General features: G+C 53.3%; 6 protein-coding genes across 6 annotated transcripts; 2 read left to right on the top strand and 4 right to left on the bottom strand.

Annotated features, from left to right (window-relative positions):
* Positions 1–512: 512 nt before the first annotated feature.
* BDP81DRAFT_335506 (glycosyl hydrolase family 3 N terminal domain-containing protein) lies at positions 513–3,265 on the top strand (the record flags this gene model as incomplete). The annotated part of the gene is made up of 2 exons (XM_060585852.1): positions 513–1,261; positions 1,318–3,265. The coding sequence occupies 2 exons, from the start codon at positions 513–515 to the stop codon at positions 3,263–3,265; spliced, it is 2,697 nt and encodes an 898-aa protein (XP_060437939.1).
* A 111-nt stretch (positions 3,266–3,376) lies between these two features.
* On the bottom strand, positions 3,377–5,634 carry BDP81DRAFT_335646 (heterokaryon incompatibility protein-domain-containing protein; the record flags this gene model as incomplete). The annotated part of the gene is made up of 2 exons (XM_060585865.1): positions 3,377–4,831; positions 4,888–5,634. 2 exons carry the CDS (start codon positions 5,632–5,634, stop codon positions 3,377–3,379), a joined length of 2,202 nt encoding a protein of 733 aa, XP_060437938.1.
* A 1,104-nt stretch (positions 5,635–6,738) lies between these two features.
* BDP81DRAFT_335535 (putative serine dehydratase domain-containing protein) lies at positions 6,739–8,198 on the top strand (the record flags this gene model as incomplete). The annotated part of the gene is made up of 2 exons (XM_060585856.1): positions 6,739–6,930; positions 7,008–8,198. 2 exons carry the CDS (start codon positions 6,739–6,741, stop codon positions 8,196–8,198), a joined length of 1,383 nt encoding a protein of 460 aa, XP_060437937.1.
* Positions 8,199–8,234: 36 nt separating this feature from the next.
* BDP81DRAFT_169453 (threonyl and alanyl tRNA synthetase second additional domain-containing protein) lies at positions 8,235–9,849 on the bottom strand. Its single transcript, XM_060582149.1, has 3 exons — positions 9,507–9,849; positions 8,963–9,440; positions 8,235–8,896 (listed from the first exon to the last, which is right to left on the bottom strand). Exons 1-3 carry the CDS (start codon positions 9,727–9,729, stop codon positions 8,272–8,274), a joined length of 1,326 nt encoding a protein of 441 aa, XP_060437936.1. The 5' UTR covers positions 9,730–9,849; the 3' UTR covers positions 8,235–8,271.
* A 132-nt stretch (positions 9,850–9,981) lies between these two features.
* BDP81DRAFT_442513 (aromatic and neutral aliphatic amino acid permease) lies at positions 9,982–12,153 on the bottom strand. Its single transcript, XM_060591679.1, has 3 exons — positions 11,566–12,153; positions 11,073–11,506; positions 9,982–11,013 (listed from the first exon to the last, which is right to left on the bottom strand). Exons 1-3 carry the CDS (start codon positions 11,748–11,750, stop codon positions 10,217–10,219), a joined length of 1,416 nt encoding a protein of 471 aa, XP_060437935.1. The 5' UTR covers positions 11,751–12,153; the 3' UTR covers positions 9,982–10,216.
* A 1,855-nt stretch (positions 12,154–14,008) lies between these two features.
* BDP81DRAFT_442510 (uncharacterized protein) lies at positions 14,009–16,619 on the bottom strand. Its single transcript, XM_060591678.1, has one exon. The coding sequence runs from the start codon at positions 16,416–16,418 to the stop codon at positions 14,412–14,414; it is 2,007 nt and encodes a 668-aa protein (XP_060437934.1). The 5' UTR covers positions 16,419–16,619; the 3' UTR covers positions 14,009–14,411.
* Positions 16,620–16,630: the final 11 nt, after the last annotated feature.

The following is a 16,630-nucleotide window of genomic DNA, read 5'->3' as shown; positions in this document are numbered from 1 at the left end:
TTGCAGGGCTAGAGTCGCACCAGGAACCAGGCACAAGTCCCCCGCTCCTATCAAGGGGGAAAGCTCCTCACTCGTGTCACCCAGCGGCAGCCCAAAGTAGGCAAAGCTGAGTGTCACGCAATGACCCTGACCGCCGGCCGAGGGAGAGGCGTCTGTCTGTGCCTTAATTCTCCCATCGGGAGCCCTTTTCTACTCTCCGTTTCCTAAAACATCCATTCCATCCGGAAACCTTCCATCACGACCTCTACCCTCGAACACGCCTTGTTCAATACATGCCCCCAACTCCTACGAACGGCCACGGAGAGTCGAGCTCAAAGGCATAGAACGTTTGTGCCGGCCATCTCTGCTTCTACCCCGGATTCTTGAAACCTGGACCCGGTCACACCAACCAACCCACGCCCGGATGTGCTCTCGCCCTGCCATGTGTTAAAGCATCGCTCAACATCGACAAGGCTGTGCACTTCTTCTCGCTGAAGTGACGAACGACAATGGACAAGACTGATCCCGCCATCATGGACTCGGGGGCCCGGGAGCCAACGTGCATCAATGCTTCGCATCCCCGAGCTGCAGAAGATGAGAAGATCTCTCTCCATTTGAATGGCCAGCCCTGCAGCTTCTCGACCGACGAGATCATGCCCGATCAGACTCAATTTCTTCACACTACCAAGGAATCCAAGGAAGCAGACTACGCCAGCCAACAGCACCAGCACCCTACGACCAAACAACCAACCAGACTTGCCACCTTCTTTCCCCGGCTGCAGAGATGTACGAGACCATGGATTACAGGCGCGTTCGCGTTGTACCTCACGGGCCTCATCCTAATCTCGGCCTACTCTGCCAGCAAGCTATTCGACGCCGGCAGTTGGCTAGCCCATCGACCAGCACAGCCAGCGGCGCCAGCAGCTGCTTCTCCGCCCTCTCGGGTCTCACCAGCCTCCCCAGTCCGGAACTGGGATGCGGCCGCCTCCAAGGCGGCGGCCTTTGTGGCCCAGCTCAACCTCACCGAAAAGACTCTGATGGTCACTGGTCAGCTCGGGCTTGAGGCCGGCGGTTGCATCGGCAACATTGTGCCGATCGAGCGCGTCGGGTTCCCCGGACTCTGCTTGCTCGACGGCCCCACGGCGCTGGACCGCGCCGATCTCGTCAGCGTCTTCCCCGCCGGTCTCACCACAGCCGCAAGCTGGGATAAGGAGCTCATCTACCAGCGCGGAAAGGCGCTTGGCGAGGAGTTTCACGACAAAGGCGTCCATGTTGGACTTGGGTGAGTTTTGCATTCCTTCAACATTAGCTCAACATTCATACTAATTAGCTGCGCAGCCCGGTCGCCGGTCCACTTGGACGCCAGCCCCTGGGAGGCCGCAACTGGGAGGGATTTTCAGTTGACCCCTACCTCACGGGCATCGCGATGCAACTCACCATTCAAGGAATGCAATCAGCAGGCGTACAAGCGTGCGCGAAGCACTTCATCGGGAACGAACAAGAAACCCAGCGAACCAACTCGTGGCTCGCAAACGGCACAGAAATCGCAGCGATTTCGTCCAATATTGACGATCGCACGCTGCATGAGTTGTACCTGTGGCCTTTTGCAGACTCCGTCCGTGCCGGAGTTGCCAGCGTAATGTGCAGCTACAACAGACTCAATCAAACCTATGCGTGCGAGAATTCGGGCTTGCTGAATGACATCCTCAAGACGGAGCTGGCTTTCGAGGGATACGTCATGTCCGACTGGTTCGCGACGCATTCGGGGGCCGAGTCTATCAACAACGGGTTGGATATGAATATGCCTGGGCCCATCGGCCATGCCCAAATTGTCTCGGGCGAGACATACTGGGGTCCCAACATTACCGATATGATCAAGAATGGTTCAGTCACAGAAGACCGTCTTGATGAGATGATCCGGCTGATCATGACACAATACTATTTGTTCGACCAAGACAGTTCCGACTATCCCACTGTCGACCCATCCATCGTCTTCACAATCGCAGCTCAGTCAAATCTTCTAGACCTGCTTCCCTTCGAGCCACCACCAAGCCGCGATGTCCAACGAGATCACGGCAGGCTTATCCGCAAGCTAGGTGCCGAAGCAACAGTCCTCCTGAAGAACCTCAATGGGACCCTACCCCTCAAGAAGCCAACTAATATCGGCGTCTTCGGTAACGACGCTGCCGACCCAGCGGACGGCCTCGTCTTCGGAGCCGGTTTCGAAATTGGTACGCTCTCCGTCGGCGGCGGCTCGGGCACGGGACGTCACACCTACCTCATCTCCCCACTCGAAGCAATCAAAGCCAAAGCGCGTACGACAGGCTCTCGCGTGCAGTACATACTTGACAACAAGGTCCTGGCTGCTGATGACTTTAGCAGCCTGTACCCTATCCCCGAAGTCTGTCTCGTCTTCCTCAACACGTTCGCGTCGGAGGCCTATGATAGAACGAGCCACGAAGCCGACTGGAACTCGACGCTGGCTGTCGAGAATGTCGCACGAAGGTGTCCTAATACTGTTGTTGTTACACACTCGGCCGGTATCAATACCTTGCCCTGGGCAGACAACCCAAACGTCACTGCGATCTTGGCTGCACACTTGCCGGGGCAGGAGTCTGGAAACTCAATTGTTGATGTGCTTTGGGGAGACGTCAATCCCTCTGGAAAGTTGCCTTACTCTATTGCTTTCGATGCCAAAGACACCGATATCCCCATTGTCAACCTCACCGAGGCAGAAATCACGTCCCCTACAGCATGGCAAGCCGATTTCACAGAAGGTCTTCTCATTGACTACCGTCAGCTTGATGCTGAGGGCATCAACCCCAGATATGAGTTCGGCTACGGTCTCAGCTATACCACATTTAACCTGGATGCATCCCTGAAGATCAAACAGCTAGCAAAGAGCGTTGCCGCTACGCCTGATCCCACAACCCCGAACTCCCCCGGAGGCAACCCAGAGCTCTGGGAGCCTCTCCTCCGCGTCACTGCCCGTGTGACAAACACCGGCGCCGTAACCGGCGCTACTGTTCCCCAGCTATATGTAGCCTTGCCGCAGGACTCTGTTCCCGAGGGCACTCCCATTCAAGTTTTGCGTGGTTTTGAGAAAGTCTTTTTGGAGTCAAAGGAGTCAAAGACGGTCGAATTCGAGTTATTGCGTCGTGATTTGAGCTATTGGGATGTGGCGTCGCAGACGTGGGTAATTTCCACTGGATCAATTGAGTTACGCGTTGGCTTCAGCTCTCGCGATATCAAGGCCAAGGCGAAACAGGTCGTTTTATCCTCCTAGGGCATGGTCTTGGAGTTGAAAGAAGGTTCTGGATTTCTGAGCATGGTTCAAAAGGTTGAAGCAGGTACCTAATGCAGTATAGCAACAATTGACTCTTCATGCCTCTCAGCTCTATACAATCTCAAACTCGGTTTCCGCAAACGCAAGACTTTCCTCCATGGCCTCACCGTCCATCAGGTCATGAATGTAACAGTCCCCGACTATCCGTGACTTCTTCTGCTCATCGTCACGGACAATGATGGGATAGTCACACCCATACAGCACAACAACCAAGTCACCCTTCCTTACCCCATCCACAGCCCACCCGAACCTGCCCTCCTCCGAGCGAAAGAACCTTCGATCATAAGTCCACTTCGTATGCGCACCAATAAATTTCTCTGCAGTCTCTTTCTCCTTCATGTAGTGCGCAACCCCATCCTGTGGCGCCAACCCGTGAAACTCGATCTCGTGGTCCGTCCGCTCCTGGAGAACGCGAGCAAGTCCCTTACCCGGTTCCAAGGCGATCTTGTAGTGTATCTCGAAGCCAATCACGTAATCCTCGCCAGGTCGCTTGTTATCCCGCGTTTGGTTGCACATGAAGGTCCGCCAGAGGTTTTCCCATGTCTTGGGGGTAGCCGTCTTGTCTGGAAAGGCAACGTCGGTTACGCTGCGGTACCACTGTTCTGCATGTTTTCCCATCTTTTCTATTGTCTCGTTGAGTCTGTACTCGGCGTCGTTAATGGGGCTCCTGGGTCTGTCGGCGTCGTCCTCCGCTCTGCTACCATCCGCTCTCTGTTGATCGTTTTCCTCCTCGTGTTTGAAGATTGGGCCGCCATACTTTGCCATCTTTATGGCCTTTGAGTCGCTAGGTTTGCCTAAATTTTCAGCGACGCCTTTTTCAACTTCATCGGTGCTGCCGCCTCCCATTGGGCCTTGCTGATTCGGCCCAGGAATCTGTCTCTTGCATTCCACCTGAGCCACCACATCGACAATCCTGCCCTTGATATGCAAGACTCCTGTATCCTCATCGATATGCATGATCGGCTTGCTATCACCGGTAGCCGAGGCCTTCAACCCACGGATGCGAAGCGGCTCAGTCCAGCCTGGACGAGTCCAGTCAGGCACCCAAGACGGAAGTTTCAGGGTCGTCGGCTTCGACGACTCAACACAATGTGTCAAAATTTCCAGTGATCCGGTCTTTATGTTCTTGACCGCAAAGTCAGTGAATACCTTTTCGGAAGTCTGAGAATAGTCGACAACATAGTCTCCCTTCTGATTGATGAGGCCAAGCACCCCGTAAATCTTGTCGCTGGGGATCGTCGCTTGAAAGTCTCTCAACTCTTCTAGCAAGGTAAGAAGCGGGGTGTTAGTGAACGTCGCCGCTTCATCCACACGTTCTTTGCGGAGTTGCTCCATGAACCCAATGGCTTTGAAGCCCTTGCATTCGCTAATCAGTGTTTGTAGTTTGAAGTCTGACAGAGCGAGAATGACGACCGCCATAAAGTGCCAGGGAATTTGTATCGGTCCAAGATGAACCATGACCTCGCGAGAGTTGACGACCTCCTGGATGATCCAGGTACGTTTGAACTAGAAGGCCTTTAGCAAGAGCAGAGATATCGTCATCATCGCACGTTGATACTTACCCATGACCGATTCAGCAAATCAGCCAAGAGCCCCCAGTCAAGCCGACGTGTATCTGCATTGTTGAGGAAATGCCACTGGACCTCTTGCATCGTCGCGCTCGCCATATCAACAACCTTGCGATGAACAAAAATGTCGTCAAACACTTCCGAAATAGCATACAGCGTGCGGATAGCGTGCAAATCCATCTCCGTCGACTCGCCCAGCCATGCCCGCGTCCTTACCGCACCAGCATATACCCGTCTCATGACTTGAACATGCTCGTTCCGCTCCTTGATATCCTGCTGATTGATACACAGCGCATCAACCCAAATCCGAAGCGGCTCTCCTCCCTCTTCGCTTCGCATTCTTCGAAGCGCGCGGAAGAGTTCCCCGCCGACGATGATCTCCACGCCGTCACATGTGATGGGGGCATCGGGCATGCGGCCACCTCCTCGGATGTACTGCTCGCCGTGATAGGGATGGTCGCACAGGTCTTTCCATTTGGACGTGCCAGACTCGGAAATTGTGTTGCCGTCATCGTCTTTGCCGTAGACGGCCCAGGGGACATCAGACTCTGGGTCGATTTCTTTAGCGGCATCGATGCTTTTGCTCCAGCAATAGCTCAATGCCTCGTACGGCTCGTCCGGTGAGAGGAGGTTAAGGTGCGAGATGCCGCATATAATCTTGTCGTCAAAGTTGCCGGGTTGGACGGTGAGAATGCGGGTTTCGTTAGGGAGGTTTAAAGGCTGGTAGGGATAAGTTGCCATTTTTCTTAGCGTAGCAGTGGTTAGAACTAGAAACCACCTGGCTGCTATGTCTGATTTTGTGACCAGAAACAATCCTCTAGGAATAAGGAAGACAGTCCCGATATATGTCAACTCCTAAACTAATCTCGTCTCCTAAGAGGTGACTTTTGTCATTCGGTTCCAGTAGGGCTGTGCTAGGCATCAGCTTAGTAGAAGCACCTGCAAGCGTCATCTTACTCGATCTGGATTGGCTGAACCCATCAACCCTGGTTCATGATTATTGCTGGATGATTTTCCACTTGGACTAGATTTACGGGAGTCCCACTGAAGTTTAAGCGGAGTGCTCCCTGCACCGATGACAGAACAGGTTCGTGCAAGAATCCTCCCACTAGCAGCTATTTGCTATCGACGTACCCCCTGAGACTGGCTACCTCTTCAACGCATGAGCTTCTTGGAGCACAACTACCTTGTAGCTACGATCAAACAAGAACATTCATTGCACTAGCTCTCTAATAAGGTAGCCATACAACGTGTGGGAAGACAAGCCTCTATCGCCAGTTGTCCGCTTCTTGCCGTCTCAGACACGCGTTGGGGCCGAGTTAAATAGAGAAGTTTAGTTCGGCTGTGTGCTCCGTTCTAGACTTACGTCCAGGAGAAGCCGGGGGTAATAATTCAAAGAGCTAGAGTCTGGTCTCCAGCGCGGCAAGTTGTGCAGGAACTGCTATGAATAAGGCATTGACAAGAAGGTCGAGGTAGCAATAGAATATTGTGGTAGGCTTCGACCGCTGGAATGACCCCTCTAGGAAGGTTAAAAGCTGTTGAGTTCGATGCAACCCAACGTAAAAGGAAATTCGGTCAAAAATGCGCCAGAGCAATATGTTCGGACAAATGTAACTCAATGAGTCATTTTCCACTGAACGCCAATCAAGCTTGCGAAAATTGACGTCCGAACACGAGCGTGCGCCAGTTTGTCCTCCATCGCTTGATCTTTTAAGCGCGGCCCGAATCTGACATCATAATCTTATTTAAACATCAACAAACCACTCCCAAAAGCGCACTTGCAACATATTGGCGTATTCAACTCACCGCATCCTTTTGGGACGTTCTCAAGCATCGGTCCGCGAAATGCCTGTCCCGCAGCGAATCGCTCCGTCTAGCGAAACTCTGAGAGAATTTTACGTCGGCAAGGATGTGAATGACGCTCCAAAGCCGGCGGTGGTCTTGGACGTTGCTAAGGTCCGGAGGCACTGTCAGTCAATGTTGGAAGCTGTCGATGACTTGAGAGTTGGATTTCGCTTTCATGTCAAGACCCATAAGGTAAGTGGTTGAATAATCAAGTGATATGTAAGATGAGCTTTGTGGACGAGACCTGCAGATATTGACGACTACCCCAGACCAAGGAAGTCACAAAGCTTCAGGCAGGCGAGAATACAAAGAAGATCAACTGCATTGTATCAACTGTAGCAGAGATCGACCACCTCTTACCAACCTTCAAGGAATACACACAAGCCGGTCGCCCCGTCAACATTCTCTACGGTGTCCCGCTCCTGGGTTCCCAGATTGAGCGTCTCGCTTTATTGAGCAAGGAACTCGGCAAAGATGGACTCACAGTCATTGTCGATCACCCTTCCCAACTAGACTCAATCCGCCGCCTTTATGCTCTGAGTGGTCTCCCGGTAGGGGTCTATCTGAAAGTAGACACAGGCTACCACAGAGCAGGTCTTCCAGCCACAGCTCTGAACAAGGGCGGCCTACTGGAACAACTCACGCAGCTAGACGCGGAAGGCAAAGCAGTCTTGGTGGGACTGTACTCACACAGCAGTCTCAGCTATAAGGATGACACCGCCGACCAGGCGATGCACAACCTCGCCGGGGAAATTGAAGGCTGTCTGGAAGCCCTCCACGCCAACGAGAGTCTACTCGCGGCCAACGCCTCGAGAGAAATGACCATTAGCGTCGGGGCGTCTCCTCAAGTCACCTCTATTGAGAACCTGATGGGTGATACTGCGGCAAATGGATCCGGTGAATTGCGTCTCCGGACAGCGATCAGCAAGGTTCGAGATGGGTCGCCGACGGTGAAGTCCACGTTAGAACTCCACGCTGGCGTATATGCTCTCCTCGACATGCAGCAGATGTCTACCCGCTCGCGGAAGGCGCTAGGGAGCTACGAAGACGAGGTCGCCATCTCTGTTGTAGCAGAGGTGTGCAGCGTCTACAATGATGGCGAGCGGGATAAACCAGAGGCGCTCGTGGCTGTTGGCGTGCTGGGTCTCGGAAGGGAGCCTTGCCCTTCCTATTCAGGCTGGGGCATCGTCGGGCGTCAGCCAGGGTTTGAGATTGCGGGAGAACGGAGGCTAATTGTGGATCGGATCAGCCAGGAGCACTCCATTCTCTCGTGGGAGGTTGGCCCCGCGGAAGACTCCGATCTGCCACCGATCCCGCTCGAGGTTGGTCAGTCTGTTAGGATCTACCCGAACCATGCCTGCGTTACTGGTGCCCTGTATGGGTGGTATCTCGTAGTTGACTCAAGCAAGTCCAACAAGACCGAGATCGTGGATGTTTGGGTTCGAGGATCGGGATGGTGAGAGGAATCATGTGGAGCCCGTGAACATGACAGATCAAGGGCCATATCTCTTATGGATCAAATCGAAGACGTCTTTATATTTCAAGTGCCTCCACCAACTCCTTCAGGGCTTTCAAGCTCCCCTTTTCCCATGTTGTGACTTTTCCCTGCCACTTCTCCCCACCACCGCCGCCCTTTACCCCCGTCACAGCGTCCTTGATCTTTGGTACCAGCGCCTCAACAGCAGCCTTCCCACCAAGAACGGAGATTTGTCCGCTGTTACCATCATCGCCAGTAGCCAAGACAACAGCCCCACCGCAAGCCATCACAGCGTCCTTGACACCGACGGTAACCCACTTCACAAAGTCCGCGTTGCCATCCGCTCGGTGAACCCAGACACTCTTGGTAGACTGCAGCTTGGTCTTGGCGGCGTCTGCTTCAAACTCGGCAATATCGGCAAGTAGCTTCTTCTCCCTCTTCTTGAGATCCGTCGCGGAGCTCTGCACAGTCTTCACGGTCTGAACTACTTCATCGGACGTGTTTTTGCATGACAGCAGCTTTGAGAGGGAACTCATTGCACCAAGAGAGGCTGTGGCGAGGTTGATGGCTCGATCTCCGACGGAGAAGTACAGGCGGTAATTCTTCCCGTGGACTGGTTCACCGTGGTGGACGAGGATGAGTGAGATGTGGGATGTTTGGGAAAGGTGAGTGCCACAACATCTGCGATCTAAGTGTCAGCAGTGAAGACATTTCATGAAAAGTATGATGGGGTGGAAGTTTGTATACGTGTTGCGGTCAATGTCACCGATCCGAATTACACGGACAACTCCTTTACTCTGATCATAGTCCTCCGGCATCTTTTGGACCTTAGCATCGTCCGGTGTCTCAACTGTGATTGGGAAGCTGGCGCGAATGATCTCGTTACATCGGCCCTGGATGGCTTGTAGTTCCGCATCCGAAGGTTTCCGCGGAATATCGACGTAGTTCATTGCCCCAGTCTTTCCCATACCCCAGCCGAGAGTGTTGAGGGAGTCGTGGGTGTTCATGACGGCGGACAAGAGATGTTGGCCCGTATGCTGCTGCATATGATCCCATCGGCGCTGGAAATCGACTTCCTGGCGTACCTTCTCACCGGGATTCAGGGGTTGGGGGGAGTGATAGACGCATCGTAGCCCAACACGTTCGACAAACTGTATCGGGATGGCGGTTGCATCTAGGTTTGAGATAGGAGTGATTGATCCATGATCAGACGGTTGTCCGCCGCCTGGAAAGAAAAAACGCAGCCGGGTTAGCTTAGAGGTCCAATTCACTCATATATGCCGTGCGGTACCTTCGGGAAAGAGGACGGAGTCGGCAAATTCGATCAACCACACGTCGGCGTCGCTGCTATCGGCGGCTGGTCCCGCAGTTTTGTTCTTGCCGTTCTTCTTTGCTGGTGGTGGAGGTCTCTTTTCACATGAGATGACCTCTGCTTCTAGCGTGCGAAGATACGAGTTCTTTTGACAAGCTAGTGCCCCGACTACTTGGGCTCGAGTTGATTCTGTCACTGCCATCTTCCGATGAGTTTTCGCGACTTCTACGGCTTAGCTCAAGTGAAGCTCAGTTTCATCATTGAGATGAGGTAAGCAGATAAGAGAGGTGGAGACGTTGTTTGGAATGGACGTCGGTGTTCGGGCTCATTCGGCTCCGAGTGGGGCTTCGACTCACGTGGTTTTCATTCCGAGAATCCTCCGTTTTGGCCATCGTCAACGACGACGGCAGCATCACTCCATTCCGGCCAAAATACATCATATGTACGAGTCAGGTAGTCTGGAACCGTGACGACAAGTGGCGTTGATCACCGTTGGAAATGGCTCCATACTCACCTACGATGGGCCAACGGCCCTCCATTTTGCCCATTGCGAGGCTGTTCTGTTGCCGCTGTGGTCGGTCGTAACAGAGTTGTCACGGTTGAGCACGAGATGATCTTGGATCGGACGGTCATACTTTAACATATTATACTCATTAGATGTTGCGATAACTAAGACTAACGCCTACTTCTCATCGCGCAGCGTTGGAAGCGCACGTCCACGGCTTGGTGCCCTTTTCATTGGCAATCGACTCAATGGAAGCCCACAGACCAAGCACGCAGATGAGGAAGCCCGTGAGGAACAGGACAACGTTGGCAACAAACTTGCACGTCTGCTTTCCGTCCTTGAACCAGTTGCCGTGGTGCATCCACAGCCAAAAAATGCCGGGAAGACCATACGAGAACCACGAGGCGAAGAGCGCGCAGATGAGGCCGAGCAGCGAGTTGAAGACGGGGATGGACTCGGCAATAACCATGGAGAGCACCCAGATGGCGACGACGATGCCGATCCACGCGATACCCGAGAGCTTCGTGCGGCGAATCATGTGCTTCGTGTTGCGGAACAAGCGCGAGAAAATGTACTTTGCGGCAACGTGGCCGTAGATGACGCCGGCGATGACAATGGTCGGGATGGCGATGCCCCAGATGGCCTTGCGCATCGTCTTGGAGCCGGCGGCGGAGAGGGCGGGGGAGGGGACGTCCGGGCCGACGAAGACGTAGATGACGATGGCGGCGAGGAGGTAGAGCGTCGTGTCGGCGATCTGGAGGAGGGCCAAAGCCTTGGGCCAGTCTTCGGGCTTCTTGAACTCGCCGATGACGCTGAAGAAGCAGGAGTGACTCGAGAAGGCGATGGCGATGTTGGTCACGGCCAGGAAGGCGCCGGTGAAGCCGAGCTGGCGGGCGACTTCGATGCTGCCGGAGCCGATGGGGCGGGTGACGGCGACGTCACCGAGAGTCATGAGGACGGCCAGGGTGATGGACAAGCATGCTGCGAATTTGTGGTCAGTTGAAACTCAGCCAATGGTTTCCGACGTGGGGTGAACTCACAAGCCATGGACATATAACTGGTATACTTGAGCGTTCTCGGGAAGTTGAGCACGGCAAAAACAGCCAAACCGACAACGGCCCACACAATGGTGCAAGTGGACGAGTTGGACAGGGTGTTGAGGCAGATGGTCCAGGTCAACAAGTGGCTACCCATGACAAAGACCTGGAAAATGACCTGCGCCCAGCCAAAGACCTCCTGGAAGATGGCGCCCATGCCGATGGACTTGCCGATGACCTCGACGGCGTCGCCAAAGTTCTGCACAAAGGGGTACTCGTTGCGGAACTCGGCGAGGACGAGGCCCGAGTATGTCGACAGGCCGCTCATAACGAGGATGAGGATGATACCCGGGATGAGACCGACGGTCGCCAGCACGGAGGGCAGCGAGAGGATACCCAGGGATACGGTCTCGGCGATGAGGACGATGCCGCCTTGCCTGAAAAGTTGTGAGTCAGCGAACCGATAGCAATGATGTTGTTGGTGGGCGACACGTACCACCAGGTGAGAGTCTTGTAGTCGATCAGTTCACCGTCCTCTCCTGTCAGAACGCTGTTGTTCTCCTCTGCCGTCGCGGGTATGTAGGCCGGCGCGGCCTCCTCACGGTCGCCTGCATCCTTCTTGGCCTGGTTCTGAGCCTCCGTCATCTCGGGGCTATTCGTCACGTCTGCGGCGTTGCCCATATTGTCTCTAGGTACACACAAGTGTGTTCTGTCGCTCACTGTTTGCTGTATCTGACGCGTTGAAGCTGTCAGTAAGTCCGTCCGTCGTCCTGCGCGATCTAGTCACAGATCTTGTAGAGAAGCAGGATGAAGTTGAGAAGTTGGTTCAGAGTAAAGTTGAACCACGACGGACGTCAGGTGAGAGAAATGAGAGGGAAACCGGTAGAAAATCTCTCTCTCATTCGAAGAAGAGTCATTCCATCCGGGGGGACCAGATTTCTTGATATAATCCACCCAGACCACGCCGCGATCGGCCTCGTCAACCTCACTGGAACCCGCGCAGGGCGAATTGGTCATACGAGACATCTGCCGAGGCGATCTCGGCGCGTCCGCAATGGCGAACCGCGCAGGGCCAGAGCCGTCAGACGGCCCACGGGGGTGTGAGAAGTTGCGAACTTGCAACGGCACCTTTCCCAGCAGAATGACTCGGGGCCCGCACCTCCGGCCCACTCGGGATTGTGGCGATTTGGGGGACTTGTGCCTGGACGTTGGAACACGCCCCCCTGCCCGGCTCTGGAGCCTCATCCACCACAACCACAACCATCCCACGGAAACCCTTCCGCTGCCATTGACTCTTCGCCGTTGATTCCCGACTCTTTGGCGATGTGAAAGTTCATGCCTCTTGAGTATACCAACGTCTACATCTTGCTCCAATCTGAAGTTCGTAAGGCGAGCATGAGTCCCACTACGGCAGCTAAAAATCGATCATTCGACACCAAGCTTTTTCCTACCCCAACCCCCCAAGCTCAGGAAGAAGAAAAAAAGTCAATGGGCTGATCAACCACCCCCAAAGCCAAAAGATGCACAGTCAAAAAGACAAAGAACAGGAAATTCTGCCCGGAACGCGCCTCGTGCAAAAAGTCTTCAAGCGCGCATTACCCATCCGTGCCATCTCAACCCATCAAAAAGTTCCACACGTTGGCCAATATTTACGTGATTATATCCACTTGGCACGGGTTTTACTAATGTTGACGTCCCAGTTGGTTTGTGGAGTTTATTCGAATTCAACATCAACGCAAGTCCCCCAATCTGCCCGTTGCCCATTCTCACGTAAAAGAATTTCCCAAAAGTCCCCTATCAAAAACCTCCAGAAAAAAAAGTCTGGAAATATTTTCGGCCCTATTTCCCCGCGTAGTTCCTCATGATCCACGCAACGCAGCCGATGCCGCAGCCCGCATGCCCGGGGCCGGCGCATGCAGTCAATCTTTTACGCAAATTTGTTCGCCAACGGGTTTCCTGGTGTCTTGCTTTTGACTCTTGGGTCTATGGAAACGGATACTTTCCCCTTTGACTCCGCTCTGGTATACATTGTCTGCATGGTCTGCATAGAATGGCTTATTTCGCCACAATCCGCTTCATTCTAGAAGCTCGCAACCGGCCGACTCCATTCCTCATGCCTTCTTCCTAAATCCTGCCGTCGGAGACTTGGAGGCATAACCATAGTTGCCTGTTCGTAACCTCTCAAGTAGATTCAATGTTCATATCGGAAAAGGCTTGGAATACTATGCATAAACTGCATCCGGGTAAGTAGAAACACGTGAAGGGAACTTTTGGACGCTCCGGGATTCAGCCAGGCCGCCGACAATTTGGCATGTGCTTGCTGTTCTTCATAACCACAAGAACAACGCGGAAGTCTTCAAGAACTAGGTACTCAGAAGCAGCTAATCAAGACAACGTTCCATTTCCCCGTATTCCATAGCCACATACTAACGCGCACACACGTGGATCTGGAGAAACGCGGGAGTCCGTTCCTCGTAGATCCCGTCAACCGCAAAGCCCAACGACGGCTCACGACGGCTCTCCCGAAGTCCACCTTTCCCATTCCCTCCTTTTTTTACCCTTTTGGGACGAGAGGAATGCCTACTCATGGTCTCTTCCTTCTAATCGTATCATTACTCACCCGCAAGTAACCGAGATCTGAGATCTCCTACCCGTTTGCCTACACTTTTTCCCCGGATCTACTCACTTTCCCCCAAGCCATGTGCTAAACGGATCAAACCCTTCTCTTGCCCTTCCCGTCCCCCGCAATCTGCAACATTGATGAAGGGTTCCTGTCACTTTAAGAGGGGGGGAGGGGGTTTCCCTATGATCGAGATGGCGTGCTTGTTGTTTGTGAGGAAAAACTGGAGCCTTCTTCTAGAGAGGCACTGAGGCAGTACTGGTAAGTAATGAGTATATGTAGGGTGTGGTGTGACTGTTCGACGATTGGGCGCTTGTGCCAGATACTCAAATCATTGCTACGAATGCCAACTTAGGTCTACACGGTTTCCCATAGTTGATTTGGGTTTCAGATCAAATTTGGAGTGTTGACTGGATTGTTGGAAGCCAAGCTCACTAATCGTCCCTACCTCGGTCTACACAAAGCTCCTCTCGCACGCCAATTCGAGACCATGAGTTTTCTTCGTCACTTCCAATGGTAGCCTAGCTTTAAAAGAAGAAAAATGTCTGACGAATGTTGGTACATCATCCATTGAGGGATCATAGATCCCAGGTATCTTATCCAGTCTTCCCACCCCTTTTCATCCAAGCTATCGTTTCATTTCATTTCATCTCATATACATTATAATTACAGTGTTAGTTGTATGTAATAGGCAATAGTACACACCGTCAGGGTGTGTCTCGTCATTTCATCGGTGTGATGATCACAACTATCCACTCGACCTTCTCTTCAGCATTCTTTAACGGGGTCCACTGGCTGATGAGCTTCTCCATCTTGCCCGCCTCACTCACCAGACTGGCAAAGCCGGACCTGCTGACCGGTCGTCCATGCTTCTTCGTGCTGCCGTCCGACTCGTCTTTGGACGAACGCCCACCGAGGCCAATGAGACTACCCTTCCGCGCGAGGTAGCCGCCACCTAGCATGATATCTAGTGTGGCGGTCTTTCCGTTTTGAATCACCCGTTCACGCACCGTGTTCTTGAAGCTCTTGGTAATCGACGGCGAGTCTGCGAGGTCGGAAAGGACGGTAAAAATATCTCGGTGCGTAATGCTGTCGGCAAAAAGGCCGAGGCCGAGCGCCTCCAACGCGGTGGCCGAACAAAAGGCAACGCTCAGCTGAGCGGCCTTCCTCTTGTTAGGGTCGGCAGGTAGGGAAGACGACCTTGGCGGAAAGGCGGAAGGTCCGTCGGTATGTTGCAAAACAATGAATCGGCTGTAGCCAGAATAAACAGAGTCCAGCTGAGTGGGTGCCGGAAGATGCTCTTCTGAGCTCGAAACCGTTAGCAACTGCTCCAAGCCAAGGCCAACGCCCTGAGACGGTGACGTGTTTTCCTGATTGTTGCTGTTGTGTGTCGCATGCTTTCGGAAAGGTTGGAAGAGGCTTTTCTTGGGTCCTTTGTTGTGTAGACTATCCCTATTGCGGAGACTTGTCCGCCGTTCCTGTTTTCTGTCTCGGCTGCTCGTACGGCTCATTCGGCGACTGACTCGGGACTCCCGACCCGAGGTCTCTTCCTTGACCTCCTCTAGGGCCGGCCCAAAGTTGAGAATCCGGAGAAGGTCTTTGTAGTCACCAACGTTCTCCGAAACGTTGATCTGCCCACCGAGGTAGTATCGTAGCTTGCCGGAAGAGTCCACAAGCGGGCAGGTAAATAGAAGGTTCCAATACGGGGTGCCGTCTCTGCGGTAGTTGAGAACGAGCTCCAAAGACTCCTCCTCACGCGCGACGGTATCCCGGATGCGTTTGACTGTGTCCTGGTCTGTCAGTGACCCTTGTAAAAACCTGCAGTTGCTGGATAGAGCTTCAATCTTCGGATACCCAGTAACAGAAACAAAAGCATCTGATGTCGCGATGATGGGGTAGTCTGGGCTCAAGGCGTCCGTCAGGCAGAATGATTCGGCAAGACCAGGATATTTGAAGACACGAGTACCGGATAGAGCTGCCGAGGTGGAGATGGCAAGCTGGTGCTTCACGAATACCGGGTAGATAGACCGAGCAACTCGTTGCTCGACGCATCGTGTAGATTCTGCAAACATCGACTCGAGACCCGGGAGAACAGAGTTCGCCATCTGCTTCATGTCGGCATTCAGTGACTTGGAGACGGTTGAAGGCAGATTCGCTGGTGTCGGCATTGACGAGGCTTGTTTCCCAAAAAGTGCTAATGATTTCGCATATTCCTGGGTCTTCAGAAGAAATTCAATGTCCGAGCCGCAGCCTTGATTCTGGGCGAAATGGAAGAAACGTTGAGAGACGGATGCGTTGGCAAGAACCATTTGGAAAACCTCTCGACCAAGGAAGTCCGGTATAGACAAAGTTTCTGGCTCGATCTCCATGACTGGTGGTCCAAAGCTTTGGCGCAAACTTGTTGAGACGCTGTCGAGACTGGACCAGATACCGGGCCCAAATGTCGGGGATCTCGGGGACCCATCGGGGTTATAGTCGGTGTATCGACGGAAGGCGTCTTCGTTTGTGTGTAAGGACAGGCCAGAATTGCTCCTCAGCCGCAAGGACATCTTATTCGGTCGTGAGCTTCGAGGCGTCGCGGGCGGAGAGAACGTCATGGTAGGAACAGGCAGGCAGGCCGATGTTGGACTGCTCCTCATTGCCAAACCCCGCAGACCCTTTGGACTTTGGTTGTAGTCATCGTCGTATGGCGGCGTCACGGGTGACCTTCGAGACATGGAAGAGGCCATGTTGGTAGTTTGGTAAAAAAAAAAATGAGCGACGAGAAAGGAACGTGATAAGTGACAGCCCTCTGGCAGGCTCGGCCGGACGTAGGAATATGACAGAAAGGCTCGATTACAAGCAAAAGAGTAATAACTCTAGAAAAGAGTACCCGAGTATTAGCAACGACTACGGCGCATGTTATGTGATGCAAAGAAACAAAGTGACTGACACCGATAAC

This window comes from Colletotrichum phormii, assembly GCF_030913505.1.
Source record: "Colletotrichum phormii strain CBS 102054 chromosome Unknown BDP81scaffold_41, whole genome shotgun sequence".
In the NCBI taxonomy this organism is placed as follows: Eukaryota; Fungi; Ascomycota; class Sordariomycetes; order Glomerellales; family Glomerellaceae; genus Colletotrichum; species Colletotrichum phormii.
Note: the sequence above shows the minus strand (reverse complement) of the source record. Positions and strands in the feature narration are given on the sequence as shown.

Bases quoted from the DNA above. Each gene is read 5' to 3' on its own strand.
- BDP81DRAFT_169453 (XM_060582149.1), bottom strand. From the start codon at position 9,729: ATGGCAGTGACAGAATCAACTCGAGCCCAAGTAGTCGGGGCACTAGCT. The intron at 9,441-9,506 runs GTACCGCACGGC...TTTTCTTTCCAG, and splicing joins CTCCGTCCTCTTTCCCGAAG to GCGGCGGACAACCGTCTGAT. The intron at 8,897-8,962 runs GTATACAAACTT...CTTAGATCGCAG, and splicing joins GGTGACATTGACCGCAACAC to ATGTTGTGGCACTCACCTTT.
- BDP81DRAFT_442513 (XM_060591679.1), bottom strand. From the start codon at position 11,750: ATGGGCAACGCCGCAGACGTGACGAATAGCCCCGAGATGACGGAGGCT. The intron at 11,507-11,565 runs GTACGTGTCGCC...ACAACTTTTCAG, and splicing joins TACAAGACTCTCACCTGGTG to GCAAGGCGGCATCGTCCTCA. The intron at 11,014-11,072 runs GTGAGTTCACCC...ACAAATTCGCAG, and splicing joins CAGTTATATGTCCATGGCTT to CATGCTTGTCCATCACCCTG.
- BDP81DRAFT_442510 (XM_060591678.1), bottom strand. From the start codon at position 16,418: ATGGCCTCTTCCATGTCTCGAAGGTCACCCGTGACGCCGCCATACGAC.